The 14,109-nt window shown below is 45.8% G+C and overlaps 1 protein-coding gene across 5 annotated transcripts in view; it reads left to right on the forward strand.

Moving 5' to 3' along the window:
* The window catches only part of LOC147117625 (uncharacterized), a 58,998-nt gene that overhangs the window by 23,109 nt on the left and 21,780 nt on the right, over nt 1–14,109 (forward strand). For all 5 annotated transcript variants that reach the window (XM_085988763.1, XM_085988759.1, XM_085988761.1 and 2 more), the window contains exons 5-8: nt 231–461; nt 4,083–4,376; nt 9,333–9,412; nt 13,939–14,039. In XM_085988763.1, the coding sequence (XP_085844889.1) occupies nt 231–461; nt 4,083–4,376; nt 9,333–9,412; nt 13,939–14,039 (706 nt within the window). The remainder of the gene's footprint in view (nt 1–230; nt 462–4,082; nt 4,377–9,332; nt 9,413–13,938; nt 14,040–14,109) is intronic.

The following is a 14,109-nucleotide window of genomic DNA, read 5'->3' on the forward strand; positions in this document are numbered from 1 at the left end:
TGTCTCAATGTAAGGGACAACCAGTGGTACCGCCACAGTGTGTATATTTAAAGATGAGGGCAGTAAGTTAAAATATCAAAGGTACTTTTTGACTACGGTATTTTATAACACTAGCACAGATGTCTATATTTCTAAAAATAACTAGTGTAGCAATTGAAGATTTATATAGGACTCTAAAAAAATGTCTCATCAATGAATCCAACTTCAAATTAAATCTTTCTAAAACCTAGCTGCAAAACTTCAGAAAAACCTGAACAAGAGGAGAAATATGCTCATATTGAAGCTGTGCAGAAAACCGTGCAAAATGATGAAAGCAGCAAGGTGGATGATTCCATGTTGCAAGAACATAAGAATGGTTTGTTAACCGAATCTGCAGGTGGAACGTACTCTTCTGATGTGGAAGACTCTGCAAACACTGCAAAAAGAGCCAGACTTTCTCAAGACAGTGACTGGAATGATAGGTGGGTTCTCTTTTTAAGCTCTGTGACCTATAGTACTTCCTTTTGTGTAGATTTTTTTTCTATCTAGATAACTATGAATTGCAAAGAAAGGTTTTTGATGCAATTTAAGACTGGTAGTTCAGATTTTGATTTTTGCCTGCAAATATAAAAAGCAGCTGTGCCATCTGGAAGTCTTTTTAAACCCCAGAATTGAATAAAAGTGTGCCTGCCAAAATATATATATTTTTTAAAGTGCCAATGTTATAGTACCCTGTACTTCCATAATAATATAGTATATATTATAAGCGTTCTTGATCGTTATGGTGAATTGGAGGATACCTTATTTTGTAACACGAGCATTATTCCACGTAACTGCATAATTGGTCTCCTGTGGGATTGCTGATGCACAACATTCTCTTCTGTGACCCATCTCTCTGCTTTTCCATTCTAATTTATTTTGTCTCTCTCCTCCTCCTCACCTCCCCCCCCCCCCCACCATACCTCCTTTTAGTATGTCTCTAACCTTCAGATGTATGTTCCTCTACTGGGGTACTCTGTATTTAACCATCTTTTTTGCCTAGCACGAAGTTGGGAGGCAATACATAGAAACATAGAAGATAGGAGCAGGAGTAGGCCATTCAGCCCTCGAGCCTGTTCTGCCATTTAATGAGATCATGGCTGATCATTCAAATTCAGTACCCTGTCCCTGCTTTCTCCCCATATCCCTTGATCCCTTTAGCCATCTGAGATGGTGTGGGAAAGGCTGTCTGAGATGCTGTAGCAAGGTTGGTTAATGGCAAGGACAAGAAGGGAGATTTGGAGGTGGAGAAAAGCTGTAACCAGGAGGAATATTTGTGAGGGAAGGGGATCCAGCCTAGGACTTGGGGGAGGGGAAGGCTGGACCTGGGTATACTCATGGGGATGGGGCTGTTGAGAGCGCTAGGGTCTAGGGCGACTCGGTGGAATTGTAGTAGTTTGACAGGATGAGGGAGCACAAAGGCCAGCAAGTACTCTGGATAGACAGGTAAGCTGGGAACCCTCTGAGTAGGCCAGTCAGGAAGCACTAGGGCTGCGTGAACAACTACATGAGTTGGTAGGCAAACAAGCTGGTGGTCTCTGAGGCACTCCGAACCAGGACTTTTTGCAGCTTGGCCTGCCTGAATTCTCAATCACACCTGAGTTCTTCCTGCTTTAGTTAGATTGAGGCTACGTAATGCTTTTGTACAGTGGAGAGTATTCACAGAATCACAGAATCACAGAAACCCCACAGTGCAGATAGAGGCCATTTCGGCCCATCGAGCCTGCACCGACACATATCCCACCCGATCCCTGTAACCCCACATATTTAATCCCCCTAACACTAAGGGTCAATTTATTATAGCCAATCAACCTAACCCGCACATTTTTGGACTGTGGGAGGAGCACCCGGAGGAAACCCACGCAAACACGGGGAGAATGTGCAAACTCCACACAGACAGTCACCCGAGGCCGGATTCGAACCCGGGTCCTTGGCGCTGTGATGCAACAGTGCTAACCACTATGCCACCGTGGCTGTGTGTTCAATTGCTAATTGGGCTTTGTAAGAAGGAGCCCCAGACATCTACACCTGGATCTGTGCATTTGGGAAGTAAAAACCAAACCAGAATAGTATTCCTGAACATGACTGGGAGGAGTATAAATGCACAACTAATTTCATTATGTATAATTTTCTGTCAAATGTTTTCTTTCATTTTTGATGGTTTGAATATTTTCTGTCAGGAATTTGCCAATGGGAGGAGGATGGGATTTATAGTTCCATCACTTGGAAATGAGGGCAGGGTTTATAAAATACTGGCATCCTCTGAATTGCTAGTTTTGTTTCAAAACTTCTACAAGTGGTATGTGCAGGTATATGTTGGAAGCTGTTGTGTGCTGGCTTGAGTCTCCTGACCTAACGATAATGGCTCTCGGACCTTTAGGCTTGGCAATAGCACAGGCCTGCGATAGAAATGGACATTTCCTGCAGTGTTATGACATTGTATAGGTACCTTTTCTTGTAACTTTTGTAACTTATATTTATCATGTTAAACTTTTTTTTTCAATAGTAGGTGCTCAACTTATTGGAGAGCCTAAGATGGCAGCCAAAAGGATTTTCCAAAAATTAGTGATTTGATTTGCGCCTCTTCTATTGCTGATTGTTCACTTTGTTTTGAACTTTATTATTGGTAGTTTTAGTTCCTACTTGATTGTTGTATTCCCTACCTGTTCAGTTGTGATTTTGCTGAAATTTTGTATTCATGAAATGACAGTGACCAAATGGAAGTGTGATACAGAAATTTGCAAATAGTTATTGTGATGGACACTAGTCTGTGTCTGGACTAATTGACCCAATGGGCCAGTTCAGGACAAATATGAATGTGGGGCAAGAAGCAGGGGTTGCAACATTTGAAATTGATTCACTATCAATATTCACAGTATCTTGAACACTTGGGCCTAGAAATTCAGTTGCTTGCGCCACCAGTTTGCGCCCAAAGAGGCCACTCAGAGGCTTTAGCGCCACTGGCCACAACCACCGCGATATTTAGCGGGGCGCTAATGGCGGCGTTAGCCTGTAGCGCTGCGCCGCCACCGATGACGTCATCGGTGTGCGCAGCGCCCCTCTACCGCCCCGAGCGCCATATTAGGTCGCGGCCGCCTCTTCCGCGCCAGCCGCAAATAGCGACCGGTACACAGGGGCCTACCTGTGGCGGTAGTGGGGCGAGTTAAGGTGGAGGTGCGGCCGGCCGCTTTTTCGGCGGCCGCCTGCCTGCACCTCCGTCCCCGGCCTCCTACACCACCGCCCGCCCCCCCCCCCCCCCTGCGGCATTGCCGGCTGTTTCCCGAGAGCCCGGCACTTCTCCTTGGTGCTGGGCTCATTTGCCGGCACTCGCGAGCGGGGAATCGCGCTGTTGCAGGCACCTCCCCCTTAACAGTGGGAGGAAGGCCTGCAGTACCGCAGCCTGCCGTGCCGCAGCGGGTGGCGCTGCGGCACTTTGCGCACCGATATTCAGTTTCAGCGCCCCAAGCGGGGCGCCGAAAGCCTTGTTTAGCGGCCGGCTTCCATTTGGGGCGCAGAAACTGAATATCCCGATGGCGCAAGTGGCTCCGCGCGCAGCGGTAATTCCGGCGCCCAGGCGAGCTTGGCGCCCCAAACTGAATTTTTAGCCCTTGATGTTTAATCTGCTGAATAGAATTTAATACCATGGATTCATTTTTTCCTTTTATCTCATCTTTTTTTCCCTGTGCTGTTCTTTTACCTCCTTCTGCCTAGAATTTACTTGGTCTAGCGGCTAGTGCTTTTTGCTTTCGAAGAAAAAGAATGACAATAGAACATGGCCATACTTTAGAGAGAAAATATTGTGCTAAATTTAAAAAAAAAAAAAAATTATAATTTGTCTTTTTGAATTATGTAACGAGATGCAAAGTGTCTGCTTGTTTTTGAGAAATACTTTATTGCACGATGCTCATCTAGCTGTTCATAAACTCAACTAATGTAATATGTTTATTGATAATAGGAGCGAGCCTGAGTCACAATTTCAAACCAGATGGTCATAAGCTTAGTTGCTATTATTGCAATTTCTTCAACGGGTTCTAGCAATCCTTGATTGGTCTTTATTTTAACAGTGGTCATCAAGGGGAGCATGGCCAGACAGAGATGGTCTTGCATGAGGATGAAGAGGGAGCCAAAAAATTGCAAAATAACCAAACTGATTGTGGAATGGAAGAAATGGAGAATTGCCAACCAAGTGAAGACTCTGTTGATACAAGTGTGAAAATGACTGACTGGGTGTTTGATGAACCAGACTTGTCAGAACTGAAAGAAAACCTCTTCAACAATGAAAAAATAATTTGTGAAGTAGCTGTTGCTAAAGAAACTGATGAAAATATGAAAGGCTGCAATCAAGAATGCGTTGATGGGTATGTTGCAAAGCATAATGTACAGCTCCATTTACCAGCATACAAAGCTGGACATTTTCTAAATTTGACTCCAAATGGGGGCAGCTTTTTAAATAACAAAGTACAAGATTCAATATACACTTTGTTTACAGTAGGACATGGAAATTTATAAAGCAGAAAAAACTTGATTAAGAGTCTAAACTCTACATTAGCATGATGGTAACACTTGGAAGTTCCCTGGCCATACCAAAGGAGTTCTGCAATGAATCTATCTGTGCAGCCAGGAGAGGAGGGGGGAATACATCACTCTGAAAATTGGACTTGTGTGTTCACTCTGGATGATTTACAGTTAACCCTAAGCTTCATATGTAAAGGTTTTCTATTCAATGTGCAGTAGAATATCGCCTGGCATCCAGTTATCTAGGTTAGTGACTTATCTTTATTCCAACCTTAGAATATTGCTGTCTTGGCTGCCAATGGGTATGCTGGTACAAATCTGTACAAGCAGACATCCCAAAAAACAGACACTTACTGGCAGTCCCAAATAACTTGCATTGTAATACAGGAAACTTTCTGGTATCCGGCACGGACGGGACCGAGCTGGTGCTGGTCCATCAACAATGCCGGAGAACCGAGCGCTATAGTTAAAAGATACGGAGCTCAGTGCTCCGTCTAAAGCAACAAACCCTGTTGCTTAGCTTCAAAACAATCGGCACAGCTTGCAAGCGTCTCTGTAGCTTAGCAACAGCTTCAGCTAGACGCTTGCACAGCCACAAATGAGTAAAAAAAAGTTATCTGAACCGACTCCTGAATTTTGCCGGTGGATAGAGCGTTCCGGTTATTTAGTGGCCGGTTAATCGAAAGTTTCCTGTAGCTACAAACTGCACCTTGAAACCATGGACACTCGCAAAATACAAACTACGGACAGCCTTCCATGCACCAAGTCCATTTGCCATGGGGGTGAGGAGGCCTCTAGAGTTGGGGTAGAAGGAGACTGGGGAATAGGGGCTGGGGAAAAGAGATGGAGACTGGGCTCTGGAGGAACGATGGAGAGAATAGTTTCCCCTTCTCCCCACCCTCAGTTTCCCCTCTTCGCCTGCTCTCGGCCTCCTGGTTCTTGGAACTTTTCACAACAGCCGCTGATGCAAAACCACAAAGATTCTCGACTACAGGGGACTCAAACTTTTATAAGGTGTGTAACCCCTTCACGGTTCTCTAGATATATGTGAGATGTGGTCTCTGTTGTAGACAGTATTCTATAGTCCAGTAAGGAAATCACTACTACAATGGCTTAATTCTAATTATCTTACTTTATAGTTTTAACGTCAGACAGTATAAGAAGATTACGGGTCAATGACCTAAATTAGACATTTGCATACATTAGAATGAATCTAGACATAATAAACATACATTCTCCATTTACATGGATTCAAAGGAGAATCTGTCCCTGTGTCCAAATTCGAGTGCACTCTTTCATTGGCGCGCTTAAGTTGGAGCTCATGGTATGTATAATGTCTGCAAGACTTACGACTCCGAACCCCTTCGTTGAATTCTCTTCACGATCACTGAATCCCACTTTGAGTTCTGGATGCAGAGCTACTAATACGAAGGGCGGCGGCCGAGTTTGGAAGCCCGGGACGGGATGCAGCAGCCATTTGCCTCCTGAACCCTCTTTTCAGAGCTCCTGCCGCCTTTTCTTCCAGTCGCTCACGTTTCTCAGGCTTCGCTCTTTTAAACTGCCGGGCTCTGCTCCCGCTCTCGGGCTTCGCTCTTTTAAACTGGCGGGCTCTGCTCGCGCTTTCGGGCCTCGCTCTTTTAAAAACCCGACTCCACCCCTTCCTCCTGGGGTTTCTGCCTGGAGACTGCGCAGCCTCACTGTCTGCAACAGTTGATACTGGTGCAGAATTATGGAAAGTCTGCTCTTAGTCACATTATGTCCTTAAAAGTTCTTGCCGTACCTTCACATGGGCAACTTTAACCCAGGGATTTATAACAATGATAATACAGTGTCTAAGTTAAAGATTGATAACCATACTTAGCGTACATAACATTTCCAGTGGTTATTACAGGTGAATCTAATAATATTTGTAGAAGTCATGATCTGTTGTCATGTGATCTGATGTCATATGATCCAATGTCACATGGCCAGATGGCATGCAGTCAGAACATCATATGACCAACCCTCCAGGAATGCCTCCAACCAGCCTTGGTAACTCTACTCCATCAGCACGTCCGGTACTGATGAACTGCTAACAGCATTAGAAGCATTACATGTTGAGTCTCTCTTGCACTTGCTGCCCTTGCAACTCTAATTAATTTAGATATTCATTTTGACATTTGTTTCATTTTGTTGACCTGTAAACAGTGCTGTATTTTAAAGTTGCAGCTGGAGAAACTGAGTTTCCAAAAGGCAGGGAATAAAATAAAATCTCAAATGCCCATTAGTAGTACTTTTACAAAGATTTTTCTTGAGCATCTTTGATAATTTCAGTAATCAGCTAAATATGCTTAAAGTCATGGGATGTTTTTCCTTTCACCATGTTTTTTGGAATAACCAGTTTGAAAAACTTGTTTTTTGATGCACAGTAAACATTGTAGCTGTAGCTTATGAAAGCTGCATTGTGTCTCAATGTTTCTAATGCAATGTTTTCTGTAGAATTATCATCTCTTCAGAGACTCCTCCTGGTTTGCTTACTCATGTTTGACACCATATGCAACATTAGAAACAAAGGGAGGAGGGAACACATTAGTTATGCTGCTTAGTCATAACGGCACAGAAGGAGGCCATGTGCCCATCGTGTCCGTGTCGGCTCTCTGTAGAGCAATCCAGTCAGTCCCATTCCCCCACTCAATCCCTGTAGCCCTGCAAGTTTATTTCCCTCAAGTGCCTATCCAGTCTCCCCTTGAAAACATTGAGGCCTAGAAATTCGGTTGGTAGCGCCAGCGATTAGCGCCTAAAGAGCCCGAGAATTGGGGCGTTACCCAATTTTTGGGCGGGCGCAGTGAATATAGTGCCACCTCCCATATTGAGTATCCTTTTAGCGCCGGCGCTAACTCTTTGCGCACGGGCGCAGGCAGATCATGACGTCATTTCAGTGTGCAACGCCTTTTTGGCGCCCTGGACCGGATATTCGGTGGCGCCCGCAACCTTTCCGCCTGGCGCTATTAGTGACAGTTGGATGGAGCGTTCCCAGGCCCTTCTCAGACTCTGGGGGCGCTATTTAAAGGGGACAGCACTAGTATAAAAGCTGCAGCCATTTGCCCTGGCCATTCTGATCGTTGCTGGAGAGAGTTGCTGACCTTCTGTTGGACAGTACTTTTCTCATTGAGCCTTCGGAGGCATTGGCACTGGCAGCTTGAGGGCCTGGCTCCCGAGCTGGTGATGCAGCATCTGAAAGCAGGGAGGTGGAAGAGTGGCTTTAGCAAAAGGACAGCTTGGCAGCAAGGGATGCCAGATTGCGGCAAGGCTATGACATGGGTCCATAGTGAGAAAGCATGCTGGTGGAGGGAACAAGTGGAAGGAGACAGTTGTAAAAGGTGAGAACCTTACCATCGCTGTCAACAATGGGGTCGGCAGCTGCAGTGGTTACAGGACCACTCGGATGTCCTCCAAGAATCTGGTGGACTGTCTCCTCGAGATCCGTGAGAGTGACCGCTTGTGGAGGTCCTCCACCGGTGCGAAGCTGGTCTTTGCCAATCCTCGCCAGCTTGGACTACAGGGGAAAGGAGGGGAAGTTATGTTACCTGATGCCCTGAGTGATCATCTCATGGCCCCCCATGGTGGAAGAGCCCTTACATGACACCTTGAGTCAAATGTGCATGTGTGTGCCCAGAAAGGGCCATGGGTGCTTGCTGGCAGATGGCCAATGGGGCACAGGCCACCCTGTAGCCATAAAGTCAGGTGCAAATGAAGGGATGCAGAAGTTTGCAGAAACAACACCCACCCTCACGACCCGAGTGAGCTCGTTGAATTTCTTTCTGCATTGGTCAGGGCTCCTGGTCACCATGCTGCTGGAGTTGACCCTCTGGCGTACATCCCTCCAAGCTCGTCGGTAGCCCTTATGATTCGGCCTCCTGCCATTGTCTGGGTAGAGAACATCTCGCCGGCGCTCCACTGCGGCCACCAATTGCTCCAGAGCCTCATTGGTGAAGCGCTCTGCTCTCTGCCTCGCCTTCTCCATCTGGTCCAAGTTTTTAGCGCCAGAGAAGGGCCCGCGCCGATTCTGAGGCCTGCAAGGTGCAAAGTGTGGATGCTGAAGCTGACTGACCCACCCCTTTAAGAGCTGGCCGGCGCCTGGAAGTCTCGTGGTCATCGGTAATTGAGAGCACCTGCGCTGCGCCCGTCCGCTCCGATATTGGGTTACGCTGGAAGTTTAGCGCCTTAGGGGTCCCGTGTAACGCCTAAATTCGCGCCTCACCTTTAGAGGCGATGCAACCCAATATCGTGCCAGGTGGCGATAAGTTGCGTCTGGCTATAAACTTTGCGCTGTGCCAATTCTAACGCCCCAAGCGGGGCTATACCCAATTTCTAGGCCTGAGTGTCTCCACTTCCACCACTTCCGTCGGCAGTGGATTCCAGGTCATAACATAAGAAATAGGAGCAGGAGTAGGCCATTTGGCCCCTCGAGCCTGCTCCACCATTTAATGAGATCATGGCTGATCTGATCTTGGGCTCAGCTCCATTTCCCTGCCCGCTCCCCATAACCCATAACTCCCTTATTATTCAAAAATCTGTCTACCTCCACCTTAAATATATTCAATGACCCAGCCTCCACAGCTCTCTGGGGCAGAGAATTCCACAGATTTACGACCCTCTGCGAGAAGAAATTTCTCCTCATCTCAGTTTTAAATGGTCAACCCCTTATTCTGAAACTGTGCCCCCTAGTTCTAGATTTCCCCCTTATTTATGCATCTTTAAACTATGGTGCTGAAAAGCCATTCTGTAACAAAAATTATTTTATCTTTTTTCTCTTGCAGAGCGGAAGACCTGTACCGTGATGAAGATGAGATAGAAAAAGAAAAATCTCAAAGAGTGCTGTTTGAAAACCCGCTTGCAGGTAATCTTCTTTCCACTCGTCCCCCTACACATCTCTTTTTGCTACTGACTGCCTCACCTTCGCACCAATTAAGTCAGCAGAAACCCAAAATCATCTATTATGGTTATTGAGTTAGGCTTCTTAGTGTAAAGTAAAACTGACATTGAGGAGATATAGGCCTAGAAATTCAGTTGCGTTTGCGCCCAATTAGGGGTGAAAGAGTGGGTTGCGCCGGAAGTTGTGTCGCTCCCGAAATTAGGTGGGCCCTAACATCGGCGTTAGCCGGTAGCGCTGCGCCGGCACCGATGACGTCATCGGTGTGCGCAGTGCCCCGGTACCGCCCGAAACCACGCCGATCCCCATCTTCAGTAGCGGCCGCCTCTTCCGTGGCGGGCGCTAACAACATCGGGAGACCGGGTCCTTACTGCAGCCTTAGCGGCGCAAGTTAAGGTGGAGGTGCGGGGCGGCCGCCTGCCCGCACCTCCTTCCCCCCCCCCCCCCCCCGCGGCATTGCCGGCTGGTTTCCGTGGAGCCCGGCACTTCTCTGTTGTGCTGGGCTCTTTTGCCGGCACTTGCAATCGGGGCTCCGGCCGTTGCAGGCACCTCCCCCTTAAGAGAAGGGGGAGGCCTGCAGTACAGCAGCCTGCCGCACCGCATCGGGTGGCGCAGCGGGACCGGGAGTGCTGAAATTCACTTTCAGCGCTCCAAGCGGGGCGGACACACCCTGTACCAGCGCCCGGTTCCGCTTTGGGGCGCTGAAAGTGAATATGGGGCGGGCACAACTGGCTCCGCGGCGGGCGCAAAATTTTCTGCGCAAACGTGCTGGCGGGGCTATACCCAATTTCTAGGCCATAGTGTTGTAGTTACATTGACTATATGAACTGTATGGACAAGCAAGCTCCTACGAGAGCCAGATGAAGTTTGGTGTATATATGGCTTCTACCCTTTTTTAACAATTTTTAACAAAATATTGTCATAGAGCCATAGAAATTTATAGCACAGAAGGAGGCCATTCGGCCCATTGTGTCTGTGCCGGCCGAAGAAGAGCTATCCAGCCTAATCCCACCTTCCAGCTCTTGGTCCATAGCCTTGTAGGTTACAGTACTTCAAGTGCATATCCAAGTACTTTTTAATGCGATGAGGATTTCTGCCTCTACCACCCTTTCAGGCAGTGAGTTTCAGACCCCCACCACCCTCTGGGTGAAAAAAGTTCTCCAGCTCTCCTAATCCTTCTACCAAGTACTTTAAATCTATGCCTCCTGGTTATTGACCTCTCTGTTAGGGGAAATAGGTCCTTCCTATCCACTCTATATTGGCCCTTTATACACCTCAATCAAGTCTCTCCTCTGTTCCAAAGAAAACAACGCCAGCCTATCCAATCTTTCCTCATAGCTAAAATTCTCCAGTCATGGCAACATCCTTGTAAATCTCCTCTGTACCCTCTCTAGTGCAATCACATTTTTCCTGTAATGTAGTGACCAGAACTGTGGCCTAACTAGTCTTTTATACAGTTCAGGCATAACCTTCCTGCTCTTGTATTCTATGCCTCGGCTAATAAAGGAAAGTATCCCATATACCTTTTTAACCACCTTATCTACCTGTCCTGCCACCTTCAGGGATCTGTGGACATGCACTCCAAGGTCCCTCTGTTCCTCTGCACTTCAGTATCCTACCATTTATTATGAATTCACTTGCCTTGTTAGCCGTCCCCAAATGCATTACCTCACACTCCTTCAGATTGAATTCCATTTGCCACTTTCCTCCAATATATATTAATCTGGTACTATGCTATAAAGATTTTGCTGATAGATGTATTACTTTCCAAAGCTTAAAATATCTAATTTTAAGAAAGAAACTGCGGTTGCTGCTGCAAGATATCAAATGCCACCTGAGCATTTCCAGTCTTGTGCTGTATTAGAGCACTGCTGATAGCAGCCCTGACTTTAGCAGTAGTGTTGTAATATACAGGAGACAATGCCAGTGGCTCCAGAGTTATGGATGAGCACCTTCGATTTCTTCTTCACCCCCACCTTTACTGTTGCAAAGACAAATGGTGGTTATCTGGATCATGGCATGATGCTTGACAGTTTTATACAGAAAAATAATCCAGCACTGGTAGATTGAGCAATCATGCCTGTATCACATTATATTGGCCTGATTTGATTTGCTTGTGGTAATTCAGGCAAATATGTATCTGTCTTCTCTTCATGCCTCCACATACATAGCTGGGTGGAAAAAATAGACTTCATTTCAAAATGAAGCTATCCAGACCACAACTGGGTGGTAACTTTACCAGGTGGTGATTTTTATGGCACTGCTTTCATTTGGGATTTTTTCTTTTTATATAGTTTAAATGTGGCAAAAGTCTTGCTCTGGGGTCCTCCAATGGCTCAGCTGGTTTATCTAGTGAGTAGCTGAGCCATATAAAGACGATTGGAGACTTGCTCACTCCCAGTCTGACTGCAGTTGGCTCAACTCAGCCAGGACATAGAAGAGGTGTTATAGTTGCCCTGGGCAAAATGTTCGTTCCAGTTGCACCTGCTGGAGTGCATGTGTGGACACCAGACAAGGACAAGTTGGGTTCAGCTATGACATGATGTGCCTCCCCCAACCACCTGTAACCTGGCCACAATTAAATGTCTTGCTTACACGTTCCAAGGTTCCCTCACGAATAATTGCCTTGGAGCGGGCTCAGCAGCAAAAAAAACACTAGCAAGGTGTCACTGACTTAACGAGGGGTGTAGGGAGAAAATAAATGGTGAAGAAACTCTGTCCAGCTCTTTCAAAACTTTGTGTAACATTAGCCTAGAAATTACTGTTGATGTGCACTTCAGAGGTAAACTGCTGCTAAAGGTTTTTGAGAGTAATACTTGTGTTTTGCAGTTTTTGGTCTGGGGGCTATACCTCGCACACTGGGCCAACCATCATCATAATTGGTCAACCATTATTGGAGCTTTTGCTCTTTCATTGTATTGTGTACAACAGCTGCATCACAGCTTGCAGGTGTGGGTGCCATTGGCTAATTGAAGGTTAGATCCTCTGCCTTTTGATGCCATTTCTCCATCAAGGGATCCACTATTCTCCTGCAGGTGTTCATCTGCCTGAAGCCATTGGCACTTTCTGAAAGTGACCAGGTTACTTAGCTGCTGCCTGGCATTCGCCGTTGACCAATCACTGTACTGTCTACTGCCATTACGGTGGCAAATTTTAACACCTGACACAACCATGGAAAAATAGAGAACTAATCCACTTAAAACAGCTGTGAAGTGCAGGTCACGTGGTGAATTGCTGCAGAGCATCCTGTAGAGAGTGTACTTCTGTGGAGAGTACACCGAAGATGGAGGGGTGAATATTAAGTCACTTAACTCATTGCGTTAGCGTCACTTGATGGAAGCAGACATCAATTGTGCCATCACTTTGCTGATATACGGGAGGAGGTTACTAGGGTGGTAATTGGTCAGGTTCGATTTGTCTTGCTTGTGGATAGGACATACCTGGACAATTTTTCACATTTTCAGGTAATAAACTGGAATAGCTTGGCTAGTGGAAACAACTAGTTCTGGTGCTGGGGTCTTCAGCACTACGGTCGGGATGTTGTCAGGGCCCATAGCCTTCACTGTGCCCAGTGCATTCCTTCACTTAGTTCACTCCGTGACATTAAGAATTGGCTGGACACTGGAATCTATGATGATGAGGGCCCTTGGGATCTAATTCACTAATTTTTTGTTCTGCCATGGGAGATCTGATGGCCATCACCAGCATATAAGATTGATGCTTTAGATCTTTATGGTAAGCACATACCTCTCAAAATAAATAACTCTCTCCACTTGCAACAGATGAGTATTTTGATAGAATAAGTCTCCATTTGAGGGGTTAAAAATAAAAGAAAGAAAAAAAATGCCTTTATATTGTGCCTTTCTTGTCTTTGTGATTTCCCAAAGTGCTTAACATACAATTAATTGCTCTTGAAGTATAGCCACTGTTTTGTATGCAGCAACCAATTTGTGCATGGCAATGAGATGACCAGTTAGTTTATATTGGTTGAGGGGTGAATGTTGGCGAGGGCACTGGGGAGAATGCTCTGCTCAACCTCAACAGGTAGATAGAGATTCAGTTTAACCTTGCATCCGTCAACAGGTAGATAGAGATTCAGTTTAACCTATCTGCCAAAAGATGGCACCTCCAACAAAAGAAAGAAAGACTTGCATTTATATATTGCCTTTCACGACCACTGGACGTCCATTGGCTGTAAAGCGCTTTGGAAGTACTTTTTGAAGTGTAGCCACTGTTGTAATGTAACCAAGAAACACTGAATCATAGAATGCACTGAGGTATCGGCCTAGATTAAGTGCTCAAGTCCTGGAGGAGGACTTGAACTATTCATCCATGTATGTATAATCTGTATATCTAATATACATTATATCTTGATACTTGTTCTTGATTAATACCTAAAATGATCACATTTAGTGTTTGTTTGCAACTGTTCATGTATTGCAAAATAAGAAAGTTGACTTTCTTTTATATTTGGCTCAATTTCCCATATGCAGCTGCCACAGAGAGGTCTACTATTGAACCCGGTATGGCCATTTTGGAATATTGTACCAGAGAGTGGAAAGGAAACACAGCAAAAGCACAGCTGATGAAAAAGGTAGATACTTCTGGTGTTTTAAACTTTAAGTTAATTTTTTTAATTCATTTGTTCCTGTATTTTAATGTGG

This window comes from Somniosus microcephalus, chromosome 5 (genome assembly GCF_052327205.1).
Source record: "Somniosus microcephalus isolate GS21.2 chromosome 5, FLI_Smic_1.0, whole genome shotgun sequence".
In the NCBI taxonomy this organism is placed as follows: domain Eukaryota; kingdom Metazoa; phylum Chordata; class Chondrichthyes; order Squaliformes; family Somniosidae; genus Somniosus; species Somniosus microcephalus.